The 25,279-nt window shown below is 38.0% G+C and overlaps 1 protein-coding gene across 1 annotated transcript in view; it reads right to left on the reverse strand.

Annotated features, from left to right (window-relative positions):
- Positions 1-3,147: 3,147 nt before the first annotated feature.
- The window catches only part of TENT4B (terminal nucleotidyltransferase 4B), a 41,930-nt gene continuing 19,798 nt past the window's right edge, over positions 3,148-25,279 (reverse strand). The window contains exons 2-12 of the mRNA XM_048316826.1: positions 23,949-24,072; positions 18,111-18,157; positions 15,213-15,333; positions 14,142-14,249; positions 12,010-12,138; positions 10,523-10,736; positions 10,087-10,213; positions 9,883-9,986; positions 8,011-8,198; positions 7,278-7,442; positions 3,148-6,037 (exon numbers count right to left, since the gene is read on the reverse strand). Coding sequence (XP_048172783.1) covers positions 5,858-6,037; positions 7,278-7,442; positions 8,011-8,198; positions 9,883-9,986; positions 10,087-10,213; positions 10,523-10,736; positions 12,010-12,138; positions 14,142-14,249; positions 15,213-15,333; positions 18,111-18,157; positions 23,949-24,072 — 1,507 coding nt within the window. The 3' untranslated portion in view covers positions 3,148-5,857. The remainder of the gene's footprint in view (positions 6,038-7,277; positions 7,443-8,010; positions 8,199-9,882; positions 9,987-10,086; positions 10,214-10,522; positions 10,737-12,009; positions 12,139-14,141; positions 14,250-15,212; positions 15,334-18,110; positions 18,158-23,948; positions 24,073-25,279) is intronic.

Consider the following 25,279-nt stretch of genomic DNA (forward strand, 5'->3'; position numbering starts at 1 on the left):
GGAAATTAAAACAGTAACAATTAATGCACATTTCACCTAAACCACATCATGTCTTTTTGTAAGAAAAATATTTCTTCACACTCCTGCAATAATCTGTTGTGTACAGACCAGCAAGATGGATTTGTTTGAGGATTTTGGTTTTGTTTTTTTAAGATGGGAGCTTTAAGTTCAGCACAGATATTTTTGTATTACATTGCCAGGCAGCATAAACGAGCAATTTGAACCAGGATTATTTTCAGATTTCACTGTCATCAAATCTAGCACAACAACTGAACTTTAGACCTGGGAAAATGCAGGCGAGAGCACAGATTAGTTTCAGTAATACCTATTCAGAAGCATTTGATTGCTTAATGATCTTTAAGCTCAAGAGTCAAACATTGCTTCATACAGAAGCAAAAGTCATTTTATATGCCCACACAAGAGCATTTTATTTATTTTAAATAGGCAAAGCACTCACCAAATCTGCACTCATGGTTCCTCAGATTTCTCACCACAGAAATGCATTCTTTACAAGCCAGCTCTTGCACAGAGTCAAGTATTTTTTTCTGGCAGAGTTTTGCACTATGGGAAAGTAGGACTTCATTATACAGAAGGACTAAAAAACTCAGCCTCACATCCCAACATTAGATTGTTGAATAATTTACACAGAAACTAGCTTCAAATGTGGATATGTGAGGGCAGGGGGACACATTCCTACTTCAGCCTGCTTAATCAATGGGGTTTTGGGTCTATTTTCCTTTAAAGAGCTGCTGTAGCAGCAGAAAATTCCCTTCTTAAAGCACTAACAATCTGAATCCCCTTTGTGCTTCACTATAACCTGTTGGACAGGATTTGATAAATGTCACATTTAGCACCAAAAAAACAAAGGTGGGCTCAGTTGAAAAAAGGATTAGGAAACTCAATGCAGCAAGTTTCAAATGTGAAAAGCTATTTAGACCTGCTGCAGAGCAGAGACACCTTCAAGAGATTCATTGCTGAGGTCATTCGTATCCCACAGGTAATGCCTGAGCAAGGGGACCCACAGCACCTCACTTTCATGCATCTTGGAAGCAGAAAGATGCCATTCCTCCAAATGGCTTTTATGCAGAGGATAAGATTTTTCATCTTCCCCTACTTCTGTGTGTACCTAAATGATTTTCAGAATCCCATCAGCTTTCAGTAATTAACTTACAGCAAAGTAAAATTCACAATCTTATTCCTGCCTGGTTTCATCCATATCCTGCCCTGCTACAGGGAAGGAGCAAATGGGAACAGGCCATCTCTTAGCTGGCTATTGCCAAAAGAAAGGCCCATGGAACAGCATGGCCAAGGTGCCCAACAAACGCACCACACTTCTCCTTTTTGGAGTTTTTTGAGTTCACAGATTGACAAAATGATCATGGTGGGCCAACCACTAAATATACAAACAATTAAAATCAAAGCTTTTTAAAATAACTGATCTAAATTTTAGAGTAATCTGAAATGTATATTATCTAGCATTACCATGCCCAAGTAACAGACACTTTCGGGCACTTTCCTTTCTATTTTCAAGCAGATATTTGACAGAAACTTTGGGCTTGTAAAGACTCAACAAAGCCATTCCAATTTTAATTCCTGTGTTACTCAGGACATTAAGTAACTTGCAAAGGATTCTTGGTGTTGGATATTTCTTTCTCTGGGATCATCTCAAACATCCTAACAATCAACTTTGAAGGTTAGTTCATTAGGCTCAGAGCAAATTACTTCGGGGAAGAGCCTAAGGCACTTTGGCAAAAGGAAAATCTACAGCCATGATGAAATTAAGCATCACAAGAACAGCAAAGCTGTTTTCAACTTGTAGATGAAATCATGAATAATGTAATTGTCAGAACTGCCAGTAAATGGCTCCTGGAAATAGAGTCAAGACACACTTACACTTAGGTCACTGCACTCAGAAAACATTTTTGAGGAAAACTTGTGAAAACACTACAAATTAAGTAGAATATAAAGCTCTCAAAACCTGCACTTTCAAGATGAAGTTTTAAGACACACTAAACTTGATTATTAGAATATTATTTTGCATTGTTAAGCAGAAGAATTGAGTTCTAGGAATCAGCAGAATAATCACTTTTTGCCCTTTAACAGTAGCTGGAATAATTGAATTTATTTTTTGCTACAGTCTCTAAATAGGTAAATATACTCCCTTCTCGAGTAATTACAGACTTTATCTCCTATAGCTTTTACTCTTTAAGAAATAAAGTTGGAGACTATTTTCTAACCAGCTGCTCACATTATATTTAGGATACAGTCATGGTGACTCCAGATATAAAATGGAAAAAGTCCATTTTGAAAGTACATTAAAAAAGTTGCCACCAGCCACTGGACTACTATTATCTTCTAAAGATAACAAGCTTGGTTTTCAGTATTTAAAAACCTGAGCTGTAAATTCTGAGGAAACAGAATCAAGTCTTGTCTCAGAAGGAAGATTTACTTACATTTCAGCTTCTTTTCTGCCATAAGGGAGAATGACTGACAATTAACAAATACACAGATCTTTAACTATAAACACCATTTGATCAATTTTCTTTTCAATTAAGATTCTCAGCAAATCAATTTCATGCCGAACAGGAAGATACATAAACATTTCAGGTTATTTATGTATTTCCAATGGTCAGGGAAGAAAGACTACCAGAACTTGTAGTATGTGCACATCTCCGAAGGGAAGACATCAACAAGAACACACTTCAGTAACATCAGCCACCCTTCAGGAATTGCTGAATATGGAGTTTAGCTGGAAGCAAATCCAATTAACTCTTGCATAGTTCTACACAAACCCCTTGCTGCTGCAACACCACCCCAAAGCCAAGTTCAGAAGACAACGGATCCTTCCACAAGTTTCCTGTGTATTTGAGGATGAAAATTAGACAAAAACCATACATAAAGAAACCATTACACGTGTATATTCTTCCATTTATTCTCGGGCTTACAGACTCTGCTCCAGCTCTCTTGAAAGCAAAAACAGCAGACCAGGGCCACCTGAACAAAATCAGCTTCCAAACTCCAAGCAGAGGGCCCAGGACTCAACTGGGGAAGGACCCCGACAGTACGAAAAATGTTACTTGAGTAACTCTTTCCACAGTGCTGTGAAGGGGAAGACAGGGTGTCAAGAATGCTGATAAACTGCAGTAGTTAGATTAAACATTTATTTTTTTCATATATTCACAAAATCTTCACAAAAGTATTGAAACTCAAAAAGGAATTAGACTTGAGTCAAATACAGAGATGAAATGTACAAGACAAATGAGCAGGCAAACTAAAAGGTCTTGAAAGTATTTTACTTCAGATTGAAAAACGAACAGTTCAACTGTTCCGTTTAAATAAAGTTTTGCAAGATATACAGTATTTTATGAATACAATGCTGGTCATTTGAGGCAATGTAAAATACCTCAATTTTTCCTTCATGCTTTTTTTTTTTCTTTTTTTTTTCTTTTTTTTTTTTCTTTTAGAAAGATACTGTTTACCAAAAAGAAACTTGAGCAGTCCAGGAAAAGCTATTTTCCATTAAATTTATGAAAACCATAAATTGAGGCAAACCTAAGATTCCCAATGGAATCAAGATTATCTTCCCGCTACCACCACCTTAAAATTATCACATGCTTATTGGAACACTAATATCTGCACCCTAGGAGTACACTTGCTTTCAACAATGAGGGTGATTCTTTTAAAAACACTTCAGTGTGGTAAATGCAATACAGATCTTTGCAAGTATTAAGTTTTGGAACAGTTTTGCTAATAGCAGCTAACAATACTGGATTAATATAATTTATAAATAATTGTTCCCTAAGCGGTGAACATAAGTCTACACATTCACAATAATCTAAAACAAAATAAATAGTGATTATGCATAATGTGGTACAACTTTTACTAGTTTCTATGAAGAAAAGCTGAACATCTTGATAAAATTATCTGATCAAATTAAAATATGACTCTAAAAATTAAAAAAAAAATTGTCAAATTAACATCACTTAAGCTTAGTGTTGGAGTACATGTTATGACTTTCTGTATTTTTGGAATATATATATATTTTCCTTTTTGAAGTAAAACACTTTAACACATTGAAAATGTTTATTAATTTAAGTGATGACATCAGTTCTGGTCTCATTTTACTTTAAAAATCATTGCACTCATTAGCGCCCATGAAGGTCAGGTTGGTCTGTAGTATTCTGTAAATGTATATAAAAAGTTTCTCAAAGCTAACAGTACTTTTTATAAAAGCATCATCTCAGAACTGCTGCATTTAATACAGCCACATACGCCAAGTACAGACTTTCCTCTTTACAGAAATATGTGAAAGTAAATGCCACTTAACTCTCTACCACTGAAGTGTCCCAACTCCTGTTCCAAACTATGCTTGTGAGTGCAATTTTACATTTCATTCGCATTCATGGCATCAAAGGTACTGCAACCTAGACTTGTGATGTGACTGAACCACACACATGTGGAGTCTCAATGAAATGAGAACTAGGTCAATGAAGAAATATTATGAGATATGAAAGGTTTGGGTCGTTAAGGCAATACAAAGTATATTTCACTATTTGAAATTGGTTTGTTTTGTTTTTAGTAATTAAGTGTAAATATAAAAATGCCTAAGAGGGGAGTGAGAAAAAAATACTTTAATTGTAAAATTTACTTAAAGCTTCAACAGTTATCATCCTCCTACAGGAGTTAGCAAAAATATAAAAGACAAAAAAACCCAGACCTGGAAGGGGGAGGAAAGGCACAAACAAGGAGGCATGGGATTAAAGCAGCCCAGGAATGCAAACGTCTGTAACAAACTGAGTTTCGTTGTTTTGTTTTTTTAAAACCAAAAAAAAGAAAACAATCACCACCATCAATCAAACAAAAAAACCCCGAGTGGCCTTATGTTGTTTCTTTAAAAAAAAGAAGGAAGGGTCGAGGAGAGACCACTAAGGGGAGGAAGAGAAGGATGCAACTATAAAACCCCATTGCCTGAAATGATGGCACTCTAGAAAACAAGGTGAAGGTTACTTCTCAGCGATGACAAGCTCAGTGTCTACACAAAGTACATGTACACTTTATACAAATGAAAATCTTCATTTGCCACCATAAACCTTTCTTTCAGAGGAACAGCTTTTGCAGATCAAAAGTTCTATTAGATCTTCCAAATGCCAAGAAAAGAAATTCTGAGCAATATAACTAGTCTCTTTATATGGATGTTAAGATGACAATTCAGATTATTTTCCAAACTAATCCTGAGAAAAATTTATGTTTACAATTTAAACAGTAATGTTATGTAAAAAGTATTAACAAATCCACTATTACAAATGTCAGTTTTCCTATATGGTCATCTATATATACACAATAAAATGGTAAGTATATGCAAAAATAATTAAAAAATCATGCACAAATTACTTTCACCTTTAAAGGCTGGGTTTCCCTCAAAATACAATTTTTTGCATTTTTTTTCCTATTTTTTTGTGTTTTATTTGTTTGTTACCACCCCCTAGACACACTGAGTACTATCTCTACAGGTCAGCATGAGCTGATGGGAAATACATTTATTTTACATTCAAGCTTTTATATCCTAAATGACCCTGTTGTAGCATATGACTTATCAAATGAGCAGCCTTTTTCCTCTTTTTAAAAAATTATTTTTTCCTTTTTTTTCCATTTTTTTCTTTTTTTTTTTTCCTTTTTTTTTTTTTTTTGCAGTGATCAATCTTCATGTTCCGTTCCGTGGCGAGCTGGGAAAAAAAAATGCAGTTGCTAATCTATGTCTGAACAGTCTGAAGCTCCAGAAGAGATCCAAGGAGTCACTATCAAACTATCCTGTAGCATGAGATCATTGCACACAGAAGAACAGTCATAAAGTAGGCAACTATCTACAAAGGTCTGACAGAGCTGCATCCCTCTTGTGTTTCCTCTTTTTGCCGTGGAAAAACTGATGGTGTGATTTGCTGCCTTGGTGTTGTTTGTTTGTGACTGAGGTACCGTGGCTTGAGTTTGTTGGACCTTGGAAGCCTTTGTTAGAAGAGCGAAATAACCGTGCAGATCCATGCTGTGGAAGAAAGAGAACATGGTAAATCCATGGGAATAAAGCATTGCAATCACACATCCCTGCTTCTGGATAACGAGCATGGTGACTTCTGAAAACAGCACAACTGAAAAACTTGCTACGGCAAAGGAAGCCTGGTCATTGCTGAGACAGCAGCACAGCACTGCCAATCTCCCACTTGGGTGTTTGCAAACAAATATTCATCTCTGGCCCCAAAATGAGTCCAGAGAAAAGAGCAGAGCACTTAGAATTTTGGAAAGGATAAAGGTGTTTTACAGAAACGTCCATAATCCAAGACAATAGAGGAAGATTGCTCAAATCTCATCCAGGACTAATCTTATGCCACATCTTTTCAGAGATGTAGGGTATGTCAGATCGTGCACATGCACATTCCAGCCTGGAATTAGTTCTGCCCAGTAACACAAACACACATTCATGGCATAGCCAAGGCCTAGTGTGTGAATTGTCTTGTTAGAAGACAGATCATCAGCAAATAAGAGGCATGACTTCAGAATTATTTTCAGGAATAGTATTCCAGAGGGTTCTGGACTATGTTTCAAACATAAAAGTTCTAAATTTTGAAAAAGTGGAAGAATTTAGACTGCATATATCCAGAGTATATTGTATATAGAGGCATATAATGTTTCCAGAATACTGAGTTGCCATAGAAGCATTCCTCAATGTGGGAAATCTCCTAAATGCATAAGCTCTGATGGGTGTCATCATAAAGATGTTTGTCTATAGGAGAAAATAAGGGGGAATGTCACGTATCAGCAAAGAATCTTCACCTCCCTTAGTGGAAGACAGATCAACAAGTTATCACCAGCTAAAAGAGCAGCCAGTCAGAGTTTTAAACATACATTTTTGCTAACTGCTTTTCACTGAGTGTAGGCACACCTAATTTCTCAAATTTTGCAATCAAAACTGGACTGACGTGCTTTTTTCAAAAGAGGAAATGGGTGCAACACAGCTGTACACCTCTGGAAAATTTGGTGTCCCAAAATAAACTCAGACCAATTTCATCTATTTTAAAGCTGGGAAAGCCACGGTTGCAAATTCATCTGCGCAAGCTAAACAGAGAACGAGGTGGCTTTAGATACAATCAGTGCTGGAACCTTTTTAGTGGGGCAAAAGGGAGGTGAAAAATGCAGTGTTCCCTTTCCAGAACAAGTTACCCTTCCGTGGGGGATATGTGTAATATTCAAATAATCTACACAGTTGTTGTTTCAAACATTCCACAAACCTGAGATTTGTTCGTGTTGCTGGATGTATTGGCTGTTTGGCTATTTTGTGTTTTCCCACTTGACTGGGAGGATTCCAGTGACACTTCTTGTGACCCCACTCTGTTTGTGGTAGACTGACGACAACTCAACTGTTTAGAGGTTTTGCAAGGTGTTCCATCAGAATCCTTCAGGAAAATGTAAAGGATTAGTGAGTTTTTCTTAAGAGTGAGTTTTTCTAAAAGTGAGTTTTCCTTTAAAAAGAAAGCTAACAATGGACAAAATTGAAAACTTGTTTATTTTACTAGATATTAAAATTCTTTCAATCCAGAATTCTTATCGAGTAAACAGATTTAAAAATGTGTGATTTTGGTTTTGAGATTTGCCTTTTGTTTTTTAAATAGAATTCCCAAACAAATTTTTTTCAAGGCTTTAGGCCTGTTTGTTTTTTAAAGCATGTGGCTTAGAACTACCAGTCTTACTTGTTTTTGAAATACAGTTTTCCCAGAGGAAAGAGGGCTGTGGAACTTTGTATCTACTACAGTCACTTTCTACATGTATTGTATCAAAAACACACTGCAACTTACATGTGTCGAAATTGCATAAGAGTTTGCATCTTATGCAAGTTAGGATTCTGGATGAATTAACTGACTAGGACTGTGAGCTTCCAAAATGTATTCTGTGACAATATAAATCAGAAGAGAAAAACCCTGAAGAAATTTTAAAAAGCCAAGTCAGAAAACCTCCAGTACTTACTACATCACTAGAGCTGGACAGTGTGGATGATGATGATGATAAAGGACCTGATGAAGAATTTGAAGAATGTTTACTAAGTGTTTCTGAAGTTTTATTCCTAGGCTTTCCCAGTGCTTCATTCTCTTCAGCAAGATTATTGTTGCATTTGTCCAGCTGCTGAGTATCTACTATCAAGGTTACTCCATTACCTAATAAAAACAAAACAGAAACATCACCACACATAAACTGCAAAAATATGTTGCCTTGGGGTTTTTTAATATACCCCCTAAGATATGTAATACATGTTACATCCCACAGGACATGCACAGACATCTGCACACATCCACACCCTAAATCCATGCAGACACACGAGAGCGCATCCGTGTGTGTGCACTGCAGGCCAGCACCTCCCAGATGGGTGGTGGCTTCCTGATAGGATTCACTAATGCACAGAGCATTGCCCATGGTTCAAGATGGAAATTAGGGACAGAAAACATGGAAGAAGGCAGTAACAAAGTTCAGATGTGCTGCTGCAGATTGCTTCATGCCACGCTTCAACAGCAATCAAATACATAGGTTTAAATTCTGTTCCTATATGCCCAATACTCAGCAACTCCCATTTTTCTTCTGCTGGAGCTGCTAGTATCAGAAGAACTCCAAGTAAGCCTCATTGCTTTGTATGATTTCCTACATTGAAAATTCAAGATACAAGAACTCTCATATCTCACTAAGCTCTGCCTTAAAAAAAAAAAAAAAAGAATTGGAACTTAAATCTAAACTATATCAACATGACAACCACCGTAACTGTCACCATTACCTTCCTCATACAAGGTTATTTTTCTTTTTTTGATTGCTGTTTTATCTCAAATAAGACACTTAGGAGTTAGAGATTCACATAATGTCCATGTGTTGCCCCACCAGCTGTATTTGCATGTAGGCAGCTAAAAGGGAGGTGATGGGAGCTCCTGGAACTGAGCACCGGCTGTCTGCCATTCCCAGGGACAGCAGGGCCACCAGGGCCTGCAGGCTGACAGCACGAATGGCACAGAGCACATTCAGCTGACAAATCACTAACACAGGTTCTAAAAACAAGCAAACAAAATCTCAACCTAGCCAAAAGAATGGGTAATTGCAACATCTTCTCTGATTAATCGCTAACAAGAGAACACTTCTGATAGGCATAATTCGAAAATTAATTGCAGAGTATTAAAATTAATTTTAGTTTGAAAACTTCTAGACAGCAGACACACCTGCACCAAGAGAGGGTGGCAACTGACTGCTAAAGTCAGAAGATGGGCAATGGATTAAAGGTGATTCAAAAGGGCATTGGCATTGTCATCAAGTTCCCTGGCTAGATTTTGTGTGCTTCCATTTATTCAAAACAAGAAACATAGTTGATATTTCAGGACTTTCCTGTTTAAAATACTTATTCCACTTATATAGTGAATCCTGGTTTAAGTATTGCTTCCGTACACATACGGTATGTTAGACTTTAAATGAAGAATAAAACCACAGAAGTTATGAATTCAGATTTAAACTAGAATGCCCAGTAATTCTTTTTAAAACCTTGTCCACATTTGAAGGACAAAGGAAATGTGACAGTGACAATGCAGTAAACTAAATTGGAAGTTTTTCCAAAGTCTCCTTTTGGAAGGCAGCACTCTTTACAGACCTCTCTACTGACCAAATCTATTGCAGTACAATAAAGATGGGCCACTTTACTCTTGTAGAAATCTGACTTTTCTGGATGAAAAGACAAGAATACTGAACAAAAAAGGAACTTGCTATTAAGATGCACACATTGCCTTATGTGAGGCAAAAGGAACAACAAAATCTATACAATCAAGTTGTGAAGGAAGTTTCCCCCCTCAGCTCTGCTGAGTCAAAACTCACCATTACATGAAGATTCTGTCCTGCTTTCCATTCCCCACTGCTTGGATATCCAGTCTCTGTATGTGGCCACTTCTTGTGTTACTCTAATTATTCGCCCTAATATACTGCAAACCAGGAAAAAACCAAAACCATCACCACAATTAATTTTTAGACACAGAAAAATACAAGCAATGAATGTCTGAGATTTAGAATCAGAGACTTTACCTTTCTGTTTCGTTGTTAGGATAATATTTAGCTATTGGGGAAACTGCATGGCTCAGAACAACATAGGCATAATCAAAAGCCTGCTTCACTTGCATGGCACCATAGGAACTCCTCCCAACATCATTACCTTAAAATAAGAATACAAATAAATGAGTAAGGTTGAAACTGTGGTTATCACCTTTCAGGCAGGAAACAGTAACCTCTTTTAAAAATTGCCCTTAAGTCCCAACTAACTGCAACCACCTCTTGTAGGACAAGATTAGCATAAAGCATAAATATTTGAAAGAGCTTAAAAGATCTATAGATATTTACATGTACAGAAGTCCAAACCAGCAATTCTCTGGGTAAAAGTACAATAAACAAAGAAAAAAAAAATCCTGCACTGCATCTATCACACATTTAAGTACTGTTATTCCATTTTGGTTTCTGAGGGTACCTGGCTGTAAGGGATCCTCGATGTACAGCATTGATGGTCTGTAGCCATCCAACATGCTTTTCTGCACTTCATCCTTGGCAACGTAAGAGCCACCATCCTTTATTCGGATTCCAGTCTTCAGATAATTGAAGTGACGTCCATATAATTCAAAAAACTCTATTAAAAGAACACCATAGTTGGCATTGGGCATACAGGCATCTTCCCTGGGATGCAGCTATTAAGAAGAGAGAAAAAAAAATCATTTTTTAAGACTTCAAGTTTAAAGCGCTTTCTCTTTTTCTCAGAAAACATGTCTAAATACAGTAATAAATAATATAACATAAAGCAAATATGTCTAAACATAGTATTTTCCCTTGATTAAGCAGTTTTGCATCTTTAAGATGCTGCGACAACTTTTATACAATAATTATCTCTTAAAAAAAAGGCTGTCAAGCACTAATCTTTTTGCATTTTAACTTTAAGTCCAATAAGTGAACTTCCAGCACTAATGGCAGGGTTCTTGCCAGGTTAAAATATCATGCAGATATTTGCACCTCACAAAACTGGGTCTGCAATACAAATACAGGCTTCCCATGTGCACAGCTATATATAGGACCCCCTCTGCTGTTAAGTAAGCAGCCTGAGAGACTGTGAACAAAACCAGCTCAGAATCGTAACAGAGATGAAACCTGACTTTTTTTTTTTTTTAAATGAGCAAATGGAAATGCTGTTACTCAATATAAGAAAAAAATGGGGTTGGGAGAGATTTTGCTTTTAAACTATATGCCTGTTGCCTTAATTTCTTTTGTGCTCAGCAGGGAACTGCAAAGGCACTCAGCAAACACCGAGCTCCAGTTCCAGGCTCAAGTTTTAGAGTAGTATGGACATACACTTGCAAACACAGTTACAGGTAACATTTAGTTCAGGAAAAAGAACAGGGCTGATACAGCCAGAAATCAGCTACTTCATATTTGTCCAGTATTTTCCTCCCCCAAGCACAACAATATAGATTTAGTTCATGCATTTTGTTCTATTAGATTTAAGAGAAAGTTGTAAAACATGTTTGTTTGGTATCAGCTTAGAAACCCAAAGAATCCAGATTCCACTGCATTTGTTGAAGCACATACAAGATATATGACCTGGAGATCAAGTGTTATAAAGGACAACTGCAGCTAACACCAACCCTATGGAACTTGTTCCAAGTAAGTTACCCAATATTCAAGCTGTTTTACCATGAATGACATACGTCATATCATATGTATCAATAGCATATGTATCAGTGCCTGGCACTGGTACACCAACAGATGTTCCAAACACCTTTCATACCAAAAGGATTATCATCAGAGAAAGAACAGAAGACAGGCAGGACATTTCTAATTTTAAATGAAAAGGGCGTGCAAACCCATAAACATGATGGCTTAAATAGTTAAATTTAAGGGTGGATCAAATTCTTTCTTAAGGTGATGTCCTTATGCACCAATGGCATTGATAGATTCCATTGAACTTACCTGAAGGAAACTGACAGCCATTAAAAAGAGACTATAAGAACCAATTCCACCTGTAAATACTTCATTAAGGTCCCTCTGCAACAGGAACTGTTTCAATACTAAAACTAGAAATGGTAACACAGGATATTTCTGAAAGAGAAAAACAAAGCTGTTACAATACTGTGATGTGAGCATACAATGGATGCTGAGAGAGCATATTGAAATGTCTGTTTTATATTCAGTCTTAAAGCTAAGTATAATTCTAACCTATCATTTTTAGTGACAGGGAGAAGCCAAGTGCCCTGCCTGTGATCAACACAGGTATTTTACCTGTTTGACTCTGGTGGCAGATATTAATAACAAAAAAAAGTTACTACATCATAAAATCGGAACTATTTGGTTTGAATATATAAGTACACTTGCTTTTCTCATACAAGTGAGAAGTATAGCAAAGGAAGAACTACGGAGATATTGGCATCTGTAACAGAACTTTCTTGCTCCAACTGAGGGGCAGCTCAAAGTGTACTGAGATTTCTGTCCTGCAAGTACTTTGGATGCCCTTAGTTAAAGAAAGCCCTTCAAAATTACTATACCCAGGTAACATTTTCAAATGAGTGAAATACCTTTGGGTAACTGGTCCTTTAATAGGTTTATCTGCATGGATTCCCCTAAGAGGTGTGGAGAACACAGACCTTTCGGACAGCAGAGGAGGCTGGGCTATGCCTGCACTCTGTACACCCCCCACAGGGGAGGGGCAAAGAGGCTCAATAATATCACTGCTTTTATCAACACAGCCAAAAAGTTCCTTAGTGTCACAGATGAGATGTGGGTCATGATGTCCATGACTACAAAAAGATTAAAGGAAAAGAAGAATTTTGCTAAGAACCTCTCTGCATGAGCCTTACAGTGAGTATTGGGAGCCCTATTTAACTGAAGATCCCTCACTATTCCACTGAAATTTTGAAACTACTAAGAACTTCCTGTTACAAGCTGAAGTGTTGAATATCAGTATATACCAAAACAGAAAGATGGAATTTTTCTCAGAAAACTGCATACCCTTAACTAAGGCTCCAGCTGCCTCAGACTTCCTAAATAACCTGGATGAAGAGAAAGAGGCCTCTCCAAGCCTAATACCAAATATGACACCTCAGTTAGATACTGAAAGTTATGTGGGACAAAATAAGACCCAAGAGATTGCCCCACAAGTGTTTTATAGAGGGTGCTTCAAGAACACCAGTGAAGTCACTTGGCAAGAACACACCAAGTTTTCTTCAAGTCAAACAAAGGACCCTCCACAGGAGCACAGACACCTGTGCCACCTCTTCCTTAGCTGCCCAAGCTCAAGGCCAGCTGTGGTGTGGCACAGCTGCACAGCCTGGGCTCAGGCTGCTGGGAAAACAGCCCTGTGGGAAAGCACCATGTGAGAAGCCTTGCTGGGAGTGCCTCCACTTTGCTTGAGAGCTGCTTCCCACCTCAGCTGTTCCCTGTGCTGTCTGCCTGAGCCACGTTGCCCCACACTGGTGCTAATCCTGACCCTAATCCTGGTCCTAACCACAGTTTCAACATCCTCACTGGGCACTTATCTGCCAGGCGTTGGCCAGACTGGGAGCTGACCCCAGCTACTGTCACCAGACCTGCTCTGCTCTTTGGGCTGGGGGTACCACAGGGCTGCAGCCTTGCCCCTGCTGCCACACACAGCTCCTGCTGCATCCCCGGGGCACAGACCCCTCTCACCCCCTGACCCAAAGCCAAAGGGTCACAAGTAGCCCAGGCAATGGGAACACACAAAAGCTTTTTTTTATTCTTTCACACTCAAAAATGCCTTCTGGCTTTCATGAGAAACTATCTCCCATCTTGAAATTCAGAAATACACAGTTCTATGAACTACAGTTGAAAGAGCAGAACACTTAAGACAGGGATTAGTGCAATTTCCTTAACCATTGTACTATTAAAACTGCTCCATATTTTATTCTTATGTTCATGTCTTTTAAGGCAATATATCTAAAACTTAAGGACATGCCTCAGCCTTATTAGACAACAAAAAATAACAGAGTAAAAGTGTATGTCTAGTAAGGATGCAGTCAAAGTAAAATAGAAAATAAAATTAAGTTATCAAATACTCAGCATGTAGTTCTATGATAGTGTTGCCTAACCTTGATAAAATCTTTGATGAGCTGGGCTGCTTTAACCCCGTTCTGTACATTAAAGCTTATATCAACTTTTACTTCAGTGAAGGAATCTGTCAGTTTAATAATAGGTACCTGCAAAAGAAAGACACATTAAGTCAATACAGATTTCCAAGACACACTTTGTTTCATTTATAACTTATATGCACCAGTAAAACTGAAATGCTTCATGAATTTATAGAGAGGAGGTAGCTAGTGAAATCAGGACTCACTCTCCTTGCTGATCTGTTTACATAAACTTTGCTTTTCTAACTCATAAATGCTATTTTCAATTTAGTGTTCTGCTGAGCAGAACTTAATGCTTCACCTTCCCGGTGATTCTTTTTGGATTGGTTTGGGTGAGTTGCTGGTGCAGCAGCTCAGCTCTGGTGGGGACCACAGACACCAGAGGGAGACAAACACTGGAGAAACAGAGAAACGGCCCTGGAGACATCAGAAATGACAAAACTCTTGTCACTGGGATCATCACTTCCTCACCAAAATGAACTTCAATCAAGAAGTACAAGATACGGAGAGCACTCTGATATAGCTCCATCTGAGTGGAGCTCTCTCCTAATAACAGCTGTGACTTAGATACCCCAGTATTCTTACATACTCTTACAATTAGCAAAAGGTATGAAATTAGAATGGAATTAATCTATTCTGTGCAAGACATACCACTACCTATTTAGACTGTACTTAGTACTTCTATGTGAAAATTGATTATACCTGCTTACTTGCAAAAAGAAAAATTATTTACTTATGTAAAAACTCAGTCCAGAAATTCACTAGTTTAAACACATCAGTGCACAACACTGACTAGTCCAATCTCTCTTAAAAGCAACATATGAAATATCAGACAATTTCCACAGTAGAAAAAATGCTTTTGTTTTTGCACTAGCAATGAAAATCATACGAAATAAAAAATCTATTTTGTCTATTTCAAATGTAATATACAAAATAGTTTCTGCTTATGAAAATTCATTCTTTTAACCAACATCTTTCTTTGATTAGAAATTTAGCTTTGAACAAGGAAATACCCTCTTCCCCCAAACTTACAGTTGCTTTATCTAAAACCTTTACTGAGTTTTCATCTGCTACATTGTGCTTTCTAAGAGCTTCTTCCAGGGTCCAAAGAGGTAATGTCTCCCATTTTCCAAACACAACTAAATCAATATCACTGAAATAGAAAAAAAAATAGATTTATTCAAATTTAAAGACCAATACACTTAAAATACAAACAAATGACATCTATACATAACTAGAATAAAGCTGACAGAACATAGCTTAACCAAATAATTTACTCTGATTTTTCCAAGGAAATGGTTGGACATGAACTCTTACACTTGGGGAAATACAGAACATTTCAGGTTACCTAGGGGAGAGGACAGATAAACACAAATCAATTAGGCTGCAAAGCCTAAGATTAGTCTCCTCAGGCCACACTGTGAGCAGAGAGGGATCAGCTTCTCTGGAGTGATTCAGAGCAAGAAACTAACTTGTTGTGAATCACCACCTTTGGGCTGTATTAATCAGGAATGTCAATTTAACAGCCTGACACCAAAAGGAAAAGTCCTGTTTCCCGTCCTCTACTCCCAGATGCATGACCCTGTCTCCTCCTTTGTTACAAGCCTGGTGTTTCCCAATTCCACAGCAAATCAGTTCAACCTATTAATGGGTCTGGCAGAAACCTTCTTCATTCCCCTTTTAAAGAACCCCCAGAATATTCTGGGGTAATTTCCTGCCTCTTTGCATCTCTAAGTTGGTTTTCTGGATGATCAGAGCACCAGAGGGCACAGGGTAAGTTTCTGTCCTGTAGTGCCAAGAACAGGGAGCAAGGAAAGGGAGAAGAAAACATGGCAACTTTGACTTCAGGAAGCAACAAGCTATTAAGTAAGATCAAGCTACCTAATTAAGTTCACTCATTAACTCAGCTCCTTGAAGAGGTATCTCCATCCCACTACACTTCCTCCCTAGGCACACACATACTCCTTTCACTACACAAGGAGCTGACACCCTAATTCAATCCCTGAACTCAAACTCAAAAGGTGGCTGGTGTCACATCTGAAGCCAGTGAGGGCTACTGTGAGGTCCTGAGCTTCTTCCTCTTTGCTTCCCAAGTTCTTTGATTTCCCTGCTTGGCTGGGAACATGAAGGAGGTGAGCGTGTAACCCTATAGTTATGCTAGCAGGATACTTCAGTGATATGGAAAAGTGCACAACAGAAAACACAAAAAAGCTTAAAATACTTCCCCCTGCAACAGATTGTACAGGTCTGCTGGTTGACAAACACCACTACTTTAACAATCCCAAAGAAACTACATGTGCATTAGATGAGCTGTCTCCTGCCAAGCAGCAGCAGTTCAGCCACAGACCATTGGGCTGACAAGGACAGGCAGCACTTGGCTGCTTTCAGAATACTGTGTTCAAAACTGGCTTGGAGAGCAGGAATTGCTGCTGGACATTTCTAAACTAAATTAGTGTTAAACTCACTGCTGACAGTTAAAAACAGGAGAGATTTTTCTGATGCACACTGAGAGAGAAAAAGCAGCTCTGTTGCCACCTTGAGCATAAATACTGCCTTCAAAAGGATGCAGAGATCCAGCAGCAAAACAACTGTGTGCCCAAACCTTCAACAGCAGCTTAAGTAAATGGATACAAAGCAAATCCCAACAGCATTAAGAACACACTTCAGGTCCTTCTGAATACCAAAGCCTGAAACCTAAACAAACTATACAGTTACTGAGAGGTAAGGAAAACCTAAGGTGAAGGGAAGCTTTGATAGAAGGCAACAGTGAATTAATGACCAACACACAAATGATGACTATTTTAAAAGTTTGGCATGCATTGCCACAGGAAGGTTTCCTGTGGGTTTATGTACTGTATTTGAAGTATCTGCATTTTTTCTCCCCCAAAACCTCACCTGAAACAAATACTCAAGAAAGACAGCATATTGCAATAGAAAAGCATTTTTGTTACATCTGTTTCAAAACAATCAAGCAAATATAGTACAGCATCCATCAAGTGGCTAGGAATATCTCTGTAGCATTACCAGCATCAAATCAAATTTAATTAAGCCTATTTAAAATAAAATTTTAAAAGGCCAGGAATGAGGCCAAATGTGAAAACAATGAGTATTTGTATACCTCACTTCTGGTTTTACAAATAGAAACTGAGAAATTAGACTTCCTTAAAACTCCTGAAACTAAAGCAGGTACTAAAGCATCTGTCAGGTTCTTTGTTTTACAAAGAAACATTAAATAATGACAAGGATATCCATCACCTGCAGTCAGTACTAGATGTCCTCCTGTTCCCAAAGTATGGAACTCAGCTCAAATGTTATCCTCAGATTTATGCTATTTAAATGTGTTCATCCCCTGCAGCCATTTAAGCCTTTCACTCCATTTCCATTTAGTTGTGATAAATACAATTTCTACACAGAAGATGCCAGTGTCACTGAGTAGAGACTCTTCTTTATGAAAACTAGCAATAAATTTGGAAAAGGTAGATGTTGACTATTGTACAGATTTCACAAAAGAAGACTGAAAGAAAAAAGCTAATTCTGCATGTCATATTTTCTCTACAGCACTAACATTAACAGTGTAATGTTAAAGGTTTCAGTTTAGTTGTCTGTGGAGATAAAATTTAGCTTTTCTTTTAGGGTCAGCATCTTCTCTTGGTATTAATGAAGCGAAATCCTTTGCCTTTTTTTGACCACATGGTAATTCAGATCCTTTTACTGATACATGCAAGATCTATATAGACACATGTTACAGTCACTAGTCTTATTTATTGTATTTCTGTACATTTGCAGAGAACTAATAGCTTAACATTTTCTTAGTATAACAAGTATTGACACAAGTAATAGATCCTAGGAGAGTAGATAAATAACCCCAGGGTTACAGGTCCAACAAGTCACTTTTCTCTTGTGTGGAATTTACACTGAAGAATTACTAACCTTGTAGGCAGATATAAACCAGTTTTAAAACTTCCAAATATCTGCACCTGAAACACAAGAAAAGGATATATAAGAAAACATATAGGAAGAAATAAGAAAATTTTCAGGCTTCAGAAGACAAAGAAATCTATTAAGCTGCTTGTAAAGGCTGGCTACTGCTACCCTCCATTGGTAGATTTTGGTATTGCTAACAGGTACTGAACACTTCTGTTGAAACATACACAAAAGAGCTGATCCTCATTGTTTTTACTCATGAAACATTAATAACTTTGACTTTTCTATTAAAAAACTGCTTTGCAATGTAAAAATTGATCCCATGACTAAATTTGTCAAAAACCTAGAACCCAAGACTTTGAAATGCTTAATGATGACAGAACATTTAAGAGAAACAGTATCAGTTTAGTTTGCTTTTTGTTTTCACATCTCAGAGTATACCCCTCAGTATTTAAGCATTTTTGAAGTTTCATGTATTTCCATTACTTGCATACTTTAAAAAAAAAATCAATTCTATCATGACCCATTTTTTTTTCTGAATTACAAAGCAAGTAGCACTACTCTGTCTATTTCCGCTTCAACAACAAACAAAAAAGTTTCATAAATTTCACATCCCACAGAATTACTTTATTATGCTGGATTTTTACTAGCGCTGGAGGTGTAAATTATCAGGTTTCCCCTGTAAGATGTCCAAAACCACACTCTCATTACTTAGCCAAGCCTCACAGGGAGGCTGGACTCATGAGTTGAGTCTCAAAGGGGGGTTGGTGAGACTTCAAAGTAAAAATATCTACACATCTGGGCTAATTTTCAACCACTCTTCTGATGTGTTTCCTGGAGCCACCTTATACAGACTTGAGTATTCTGCTTTAATGAGTCTCATACGCCAGCTTGATTGCCACCTATTTGTATGTCAAGCGACCCACTTTTTACTTTTTTTCCCCTTCAGGATAAGTAAAAGGGGGAGACAGGAAAGGATGATGTTTTGCAAGTGCCTTAATACTTAGTAGACTAAGAAGTAGTTTAGTGCTTCTTCTTGATTTTTTTTTATCACTTCACTCCTCTTAGCCCCTCACCCCATTGCCCAGTGAAAAGTACATACACAATTTAATGTTGGAAGTTCATAGCTTATCAAACTGGCAAAGACTGTGAGAGGTGCCACAGCACAAGCATCAATACTGTACTAAAGCATAAAGGCATCAAAAAGCTAAGAATGTACTACTAATAATTATCACTATTTTTAATCCAAGATTAATAAAAGTACCCTCTATGATACTGGGTTCAGTCAAACCAGGATTCACTTGGGCACCAAAAACACCAGAAAAGTGCTTTTGCACAATAAAACAAACACTGATGGGTTAGGAAAAAACTAAATGTGCTTTCATATTATCAAACAAAATAATGTGTTCAGCTGAACAGCAAAGAGAGCCTTTACTGAATAAACAACCCTGAAAGTATTCATAAACTTACTGATACAACATATATGACCTTTACCAAAAGGAATGAGACAACATCTGCTCTTGTACAATAATCTGGAGTATGAGAAACACTGAACTATTATAGAAGAAACCCACCCCCACACTTCAACCACTCTCTTACAAAAACTGGAAAGACAGAAGAGTGGGGAAATTGGAACACAAATTTTAAAGGATTTTGATTTATTATCAATTTGGAATTTAAACTGTTGAAGTTCTGTAGCCATGCATGTATTTAAAGCATCCCAAACACCCGACACTATTATGACTTGAGACATGCACATTAGTTTTTGTGGTGTGCTAACACTGCCAATCATGCTTTTATTGTTTGTGGACAGAGATCTGCATTTGCACTCATAAGATAACTTTAGTCTTCATAGTAATGACTCCCACTCCTCTATGTTATTGTAACTGTTTATCCCACATTTCTGTGAACTTGTTCACATTAAATTCTGAAGTTCCTGAAGGAGTTTTAATTACAGTATGTGTCCAAATACATGCTCACAAAGCACACCAGAACTTGGAAACCCACAAAAGCTTGGTAAATTTTTGGTACCAAAATTCCTCCATCAAAACAGAACAAAAAAATCTCTCCACAGCCAACTTAGTTTCCCTTTCTTCTACATCTTTCAGTAGAACTTTCTGAAGTTTGTTAAACTAAATAGAGTTCATCTTTCTACTTCCATTCCCAATCATAGTATTTTCATAACTGAAGTGTGTGAAGTATGCAACATTCGCTCTTTTCAGATCTATGAGGTCACACGGACATGAAGCTGAGGACAATAAGACAAATGTATCCTAAATTCCACTGTGTAAATACTTATTTGTTTAATAGCCAAATTTTCATATTGAACCGGTCAAAAATCTTTGTCTTAAAACGTTTTCATTTAAATGCTTTGGGTTGTTTGGTTTCAGCATAATTAAAATGTTTCTTATGGTCAGAGACTTGCTGATGCCAAGAACTATTCTCACTTACTAGGAATGTTTCCTTCTAAGCACATTCCCTTGAGAAAGAGAGCAAATGACACAATTGCTAACTTCTATAAATAAAGTAACAGTGTAGGATACCTAGTTTTACCCCCCCTCCATCTGCTTTTTCAGCCTTTTCCTAAGTGGAACAGGGGAGAGGGAAAAAAAAGGACTTGCTCAGGCACATTCCACATGTATGTTCTCTGTACACTTAGATTCATGAAGCCTTATTTTCCTTTTGTTGGTACCTGATTTTCATATATTTATATATATTTTTTACACCTTACCTATGTGTTTAGCGAGAAACTACTAACTAAATGTGTATGTTTAACTTCCAAGTTTATTTTAGCTGGTTTGGCTGCATCGACGACTCAAAATGAACAGCTTAAACATTAACTCATCACTTTACACTACAGCTAGAGCTGAGGACATTGGACCAGATAACACTCCACCTTCTCAGAGCATGTACTCAAAACTTGAATCTTAGAAGTAGCTAAACCAACACAGATTTTCAAAAAGTTAGTGATTAACTCAAAGGACTGAAAAATTACAAGAGACTGTCCAAGTTGAACACAGTTGAGTTCAGCAGTTCAGTTCCCAAGCTGATCTGGCAAAGCAAGTTTTAGAAAAATAACATCACAGTAATGCTGTTGTCACCATTCAGTTCCCTTTTAGCCTCGAGAAAACGGAAAGACATACAAAAGGAGAATTCTTCCTCAACGTAACAACTGCAGACAAAATGCAGTTGGGCTTTGAAGAACAGTTATTGACTCGAGAAAAAGGAGCTGGCACACTCTCGCTCTCCAACATTTTCAAGCACAGCGGAGAAAGACAGTCCTGGCAGTTTTAACTGGCACTAATTGAAAAGTGAACTTCAGTTTTCCAACTACACAGTGTGTGCTTCCTCTCGGTCACGTTACAGCTAAGCCCAGTGGTCAGCTGTCTCTTGTGGAAGGGCTTGCAATATGCTTCCCCTCCTTCAATACCTTGTGGCTACAAACAACTTTCAGCAGCTTAAAGACAGACTGTTTTCTCAAGGACGCAAAGAGTCCTATTTACACACACACCCCTCTAGATATGTATGTAAAAAGTTATTCTTAATACAAAAGACTTACAGATCAAGCCTGTCCTATAGAGTATCTCTGGAAGCAGTATGTTCTTGTGCCCCATTCAAAGTGCTAGTGGCAACAAAGAGAGATAGCCTGGTAATAAATCCATTCACCCCATTAGACTAGTTAAGTTTGCAGCACACAAACTTGCCTAGGAAATAGCAACATTTCTAGGCTGAAGCAATCAGTGGTTTTGGTGAAATCCTCTCCTCCAAGGCACTGGCAGGGTGTATCACAGCATGCACTGTTTCATACCCACACTGTTCCCTACAACTCCTGCTCTTGATTAAGGTCTACCTGGCTGTTTCACTGGGGTAGAGGAGAGCTGTACAACACCTGTGACACATGCTGCTCTCTTACACAGTTCCCATGGAAAGGTTGCTGGGTTTGCTCAAAGAGAAAATTGCCAGATATGTGGAGTAATGACTCAACCACCTCCCTCCAGCTGTGCAAAGGCAGCAATCACCGAGTGGAGAGTGCTCCTTCCATATGATGCTCACTGATACATTGTCCATAAAAATAATCACTTTGAAAATGTGAGTATATTTTACACACAAACCCACACACCACACACACAGAGCTTGTACAGAATTCACATTCTGTCATATCCTGCTAATTTCTAAAAACACATTCCAAAAAAACAGGTTAAGATTTGAAATGAGCAGTGGATTTAAGTCACTCATGTCAAAACACTATCTTTACTGTGGCAGGATCAAAGAGCATTCCTTATACTAGAGATTCTGCTGTCTGAATCTGGTTTCCTATTCTGACTAACAAGCCCAAATTTTCAGCTACTGTATCTACAAATAGATGACTACAGCTAGAAATTTACATTCTGGAAATGAACACCATATCAGTAGAAGAATACAACTAAACTAGATTCAGTTACGCCAGAAACCCAACTATGTGCCCATAAAACCATATTGACTTATAAACTCAACTTCCCCGTCTTCTCTTTAATCTAACCTTTATCAAAAAAACCACAGCTCTGCATAGGAGAAACTCTTGTTTTGAATGAGTATGTACTAGCAAAAACCCATCATCAGTGGAAAGAGGCATTACAGATTACAAGCTCAGCACACAGGTCTACAGGCTTGTTTCTTCCTGTACAGAGACTCCTGGGTTTTTTTTTTAATTTGTAAAATATATCAATTTAGTTTAACTGCCCATTAAAAATACCATGGGCTATGTAATGTGACATTGCTGGTACACCACCTTAACAAACTTATTCAAGATTACGGTTCTTTGCACTAAAAGACCTACAACTAAAGACAGGAGTTTCAGAAAATTTTTTTTTAACACAATACATGCATGCATGTCTGATATGTTCCCATTCATCTTATCAAATAAATATTCATGAGACTGAACATTACCCCACCTTATGACTTTTCTTTGACTACAACAGGACTATAACTTGTCTTTGGTCCTATGTGTGATCGAAAATGTTAACCTGTATTATTTGAGAAAGAAAGATCACCTCTCTCATTTCAACAGAAGTCTTCTTATGTTTAACATGGAAAAATAAACAGCATTTGCAATGTTATAGGCGTTGTTCCCGTTCAGGCAGTTTGATGCATCCTAATTCGGGTTGTACGGGTGTTAGGTAGGATAGTTGAATGTTATGATTTGGGTTGTATGAAGTTATGCTGCTCAGACTGTTGAACAGAGTTGGAAGCCCTTTGTTTCAAAAGACTGCAGGCGATCTAAAGAGGCCAGGAGGAGGTGGTGATACGGAGTATGGAAGGTCCCTAAGCGCCATCGGGATGACATCAGCCCTGAGAGAGGCAGCTGCACCCACCAATCACCAGCCTCGCTCCAACCCGGACCTTGCACCAATCACTCGACGCATCGTGGGGGAGGGGGCGGGACCTAGCGACGAGCCAATCATCACCTGAGAAGCGGGAAACCTAAGCCAATGAACTGAGCCGCTAAGCAGCAACCCTGCGGACTGACCAATCAGAAGGACTGAAAGAGAGCATAAAAGGCGGTGTTCCCCTCAGTACATGTCCTCCCTGGCTTCGAGCCTCTCACAATGAAGTCCTCTTGAGAACGAAACCTGTCACAGCGAGGTCCTCCCGCTGCTGGGTTAAGAGGAGAGGGCTACTCCCCCTCCTGGGTTCTTCCACCTGGTCTGTTTGTTTTGTTCTCTTTTCTTTTAATAAATTACCAGTTAATCACCTTTGTGGATAACTGGCCCTCATTTATTACATACAATATTCAATATTTCATAAAGTAAACAGGCACAAAATGTTGCTTTTACATATTAACAAATAAAACAGGGTCCTACTCACATCTGCATTAGGCCAGAGCTCTTTGATAACATTTTCTATTCTGGTCACCACTTCCATCCGCATTCTCTCTTCTTCAGGTCTGGGAGACATATACTTATAGAAGTCAATGATTTCTTCATGAAGACTAAGAAAGAAAAAAAAAGAAAGAACAAAAAACTCAGAAAAAACTCTGCATGCAAATGAAATAGCAACTATTCTAACCAAAAATGCTTTTTAAGCTCCTAGTTCCCAATTTTGTTAAAGGGCAATTTTAGAGCAGCATGCAAATAAAAAAAAAAACAACACATTCACAACACTTTGTAACACTTAGATCCACATTAGCTTCTTATGCCAACAGGTCAATACTGCGCTTCATTTGCTAAAAGCATGGAAGCAAACCTAAATCCAAGTGCCTTCAATTCACATTGAAAGTCACACGCTATTTTAATGCCAGCGTAACACAGAAATGGTTCAGTCTCCAACTATGAACGCAGCTGTAGCTCTGAGTACACACTTCACAAAAATTTAAACAGGTTTTTAGCCAACACTTCCTTGTCAGCCCCTTGGCACCAGGCAGGGAGTTTCACGCAGCAGTCTGTATGTATTCAGTACCACGCTTGCAAAAGTTGACAGTAATTGTGCCAGTACTAGAGCTAGAAAAAGTCCTCCTTTTACTGCTTATAGAAGTCACATAAACTAAAAATGTATTCTCCCCCCATAACCCCAGAAAATAAGTAGTACACACGCAGCAGCATTTGCTCAGAAGAATAAGTGACTGACAGACAGTTAACCCATGTATAATTTACCATATTATATGTGTTTCACATTGTCAGTAAGTTAAGTTTAGCTTGCCTACGATGAGAGCTGAAATAAAAATGTCTTCATAAAGTGCTACAAAATTCTGTGCTTCTGTAGTATCATAAACATCATCAACTTGACTAATAATGCATTTCCAGCCACAGAATAACTAATTTCATCTATTTCCTTCAATGACCATTATATTAATAGCTAGTTATCTTTTAAGAATGGATTATTTCTAGTTACCAAGTGCAACTGCATCTTTCATTAAAGCTCTGAGGGACCACCAAAAGAGATCAATTTATTAAGACCAAGCCCTTAGCTGAGATGGGGAATCGAATACTTCCCTACTGCACACACACTTAAATAAATCAAGTGTTAATAACTGGAAGCTGTATACAGGTGTCAACAAAACTGATTAAAATATCCGACAGTTGTGTTCAAGAGAGTCAGAGCAGGGAAAGAACTCAAACCACCTGCGTTAAGTTCTCCCAATACTGCAGCGTTACAAACACCACAAGCTTCTCTCCCTCCACCACCAAGTTACGGGAACA

The sequence above is a fragment of the Corvus hawaiiensis genome, chromosome 12, assembly GCF_020740725.1.
Source record: "Corvus hawaiiensis isolate bCorHaw1 chromosome 12, bCorHaw1.pri.cur, whole genome shotgun sequence".
Classification (NCBI taxonomy): Eukaryota; Metazoa; Chordata; class Aves; order Passeriformes; family Corvidae; genus Corvus; species Corvus hawaiiensis.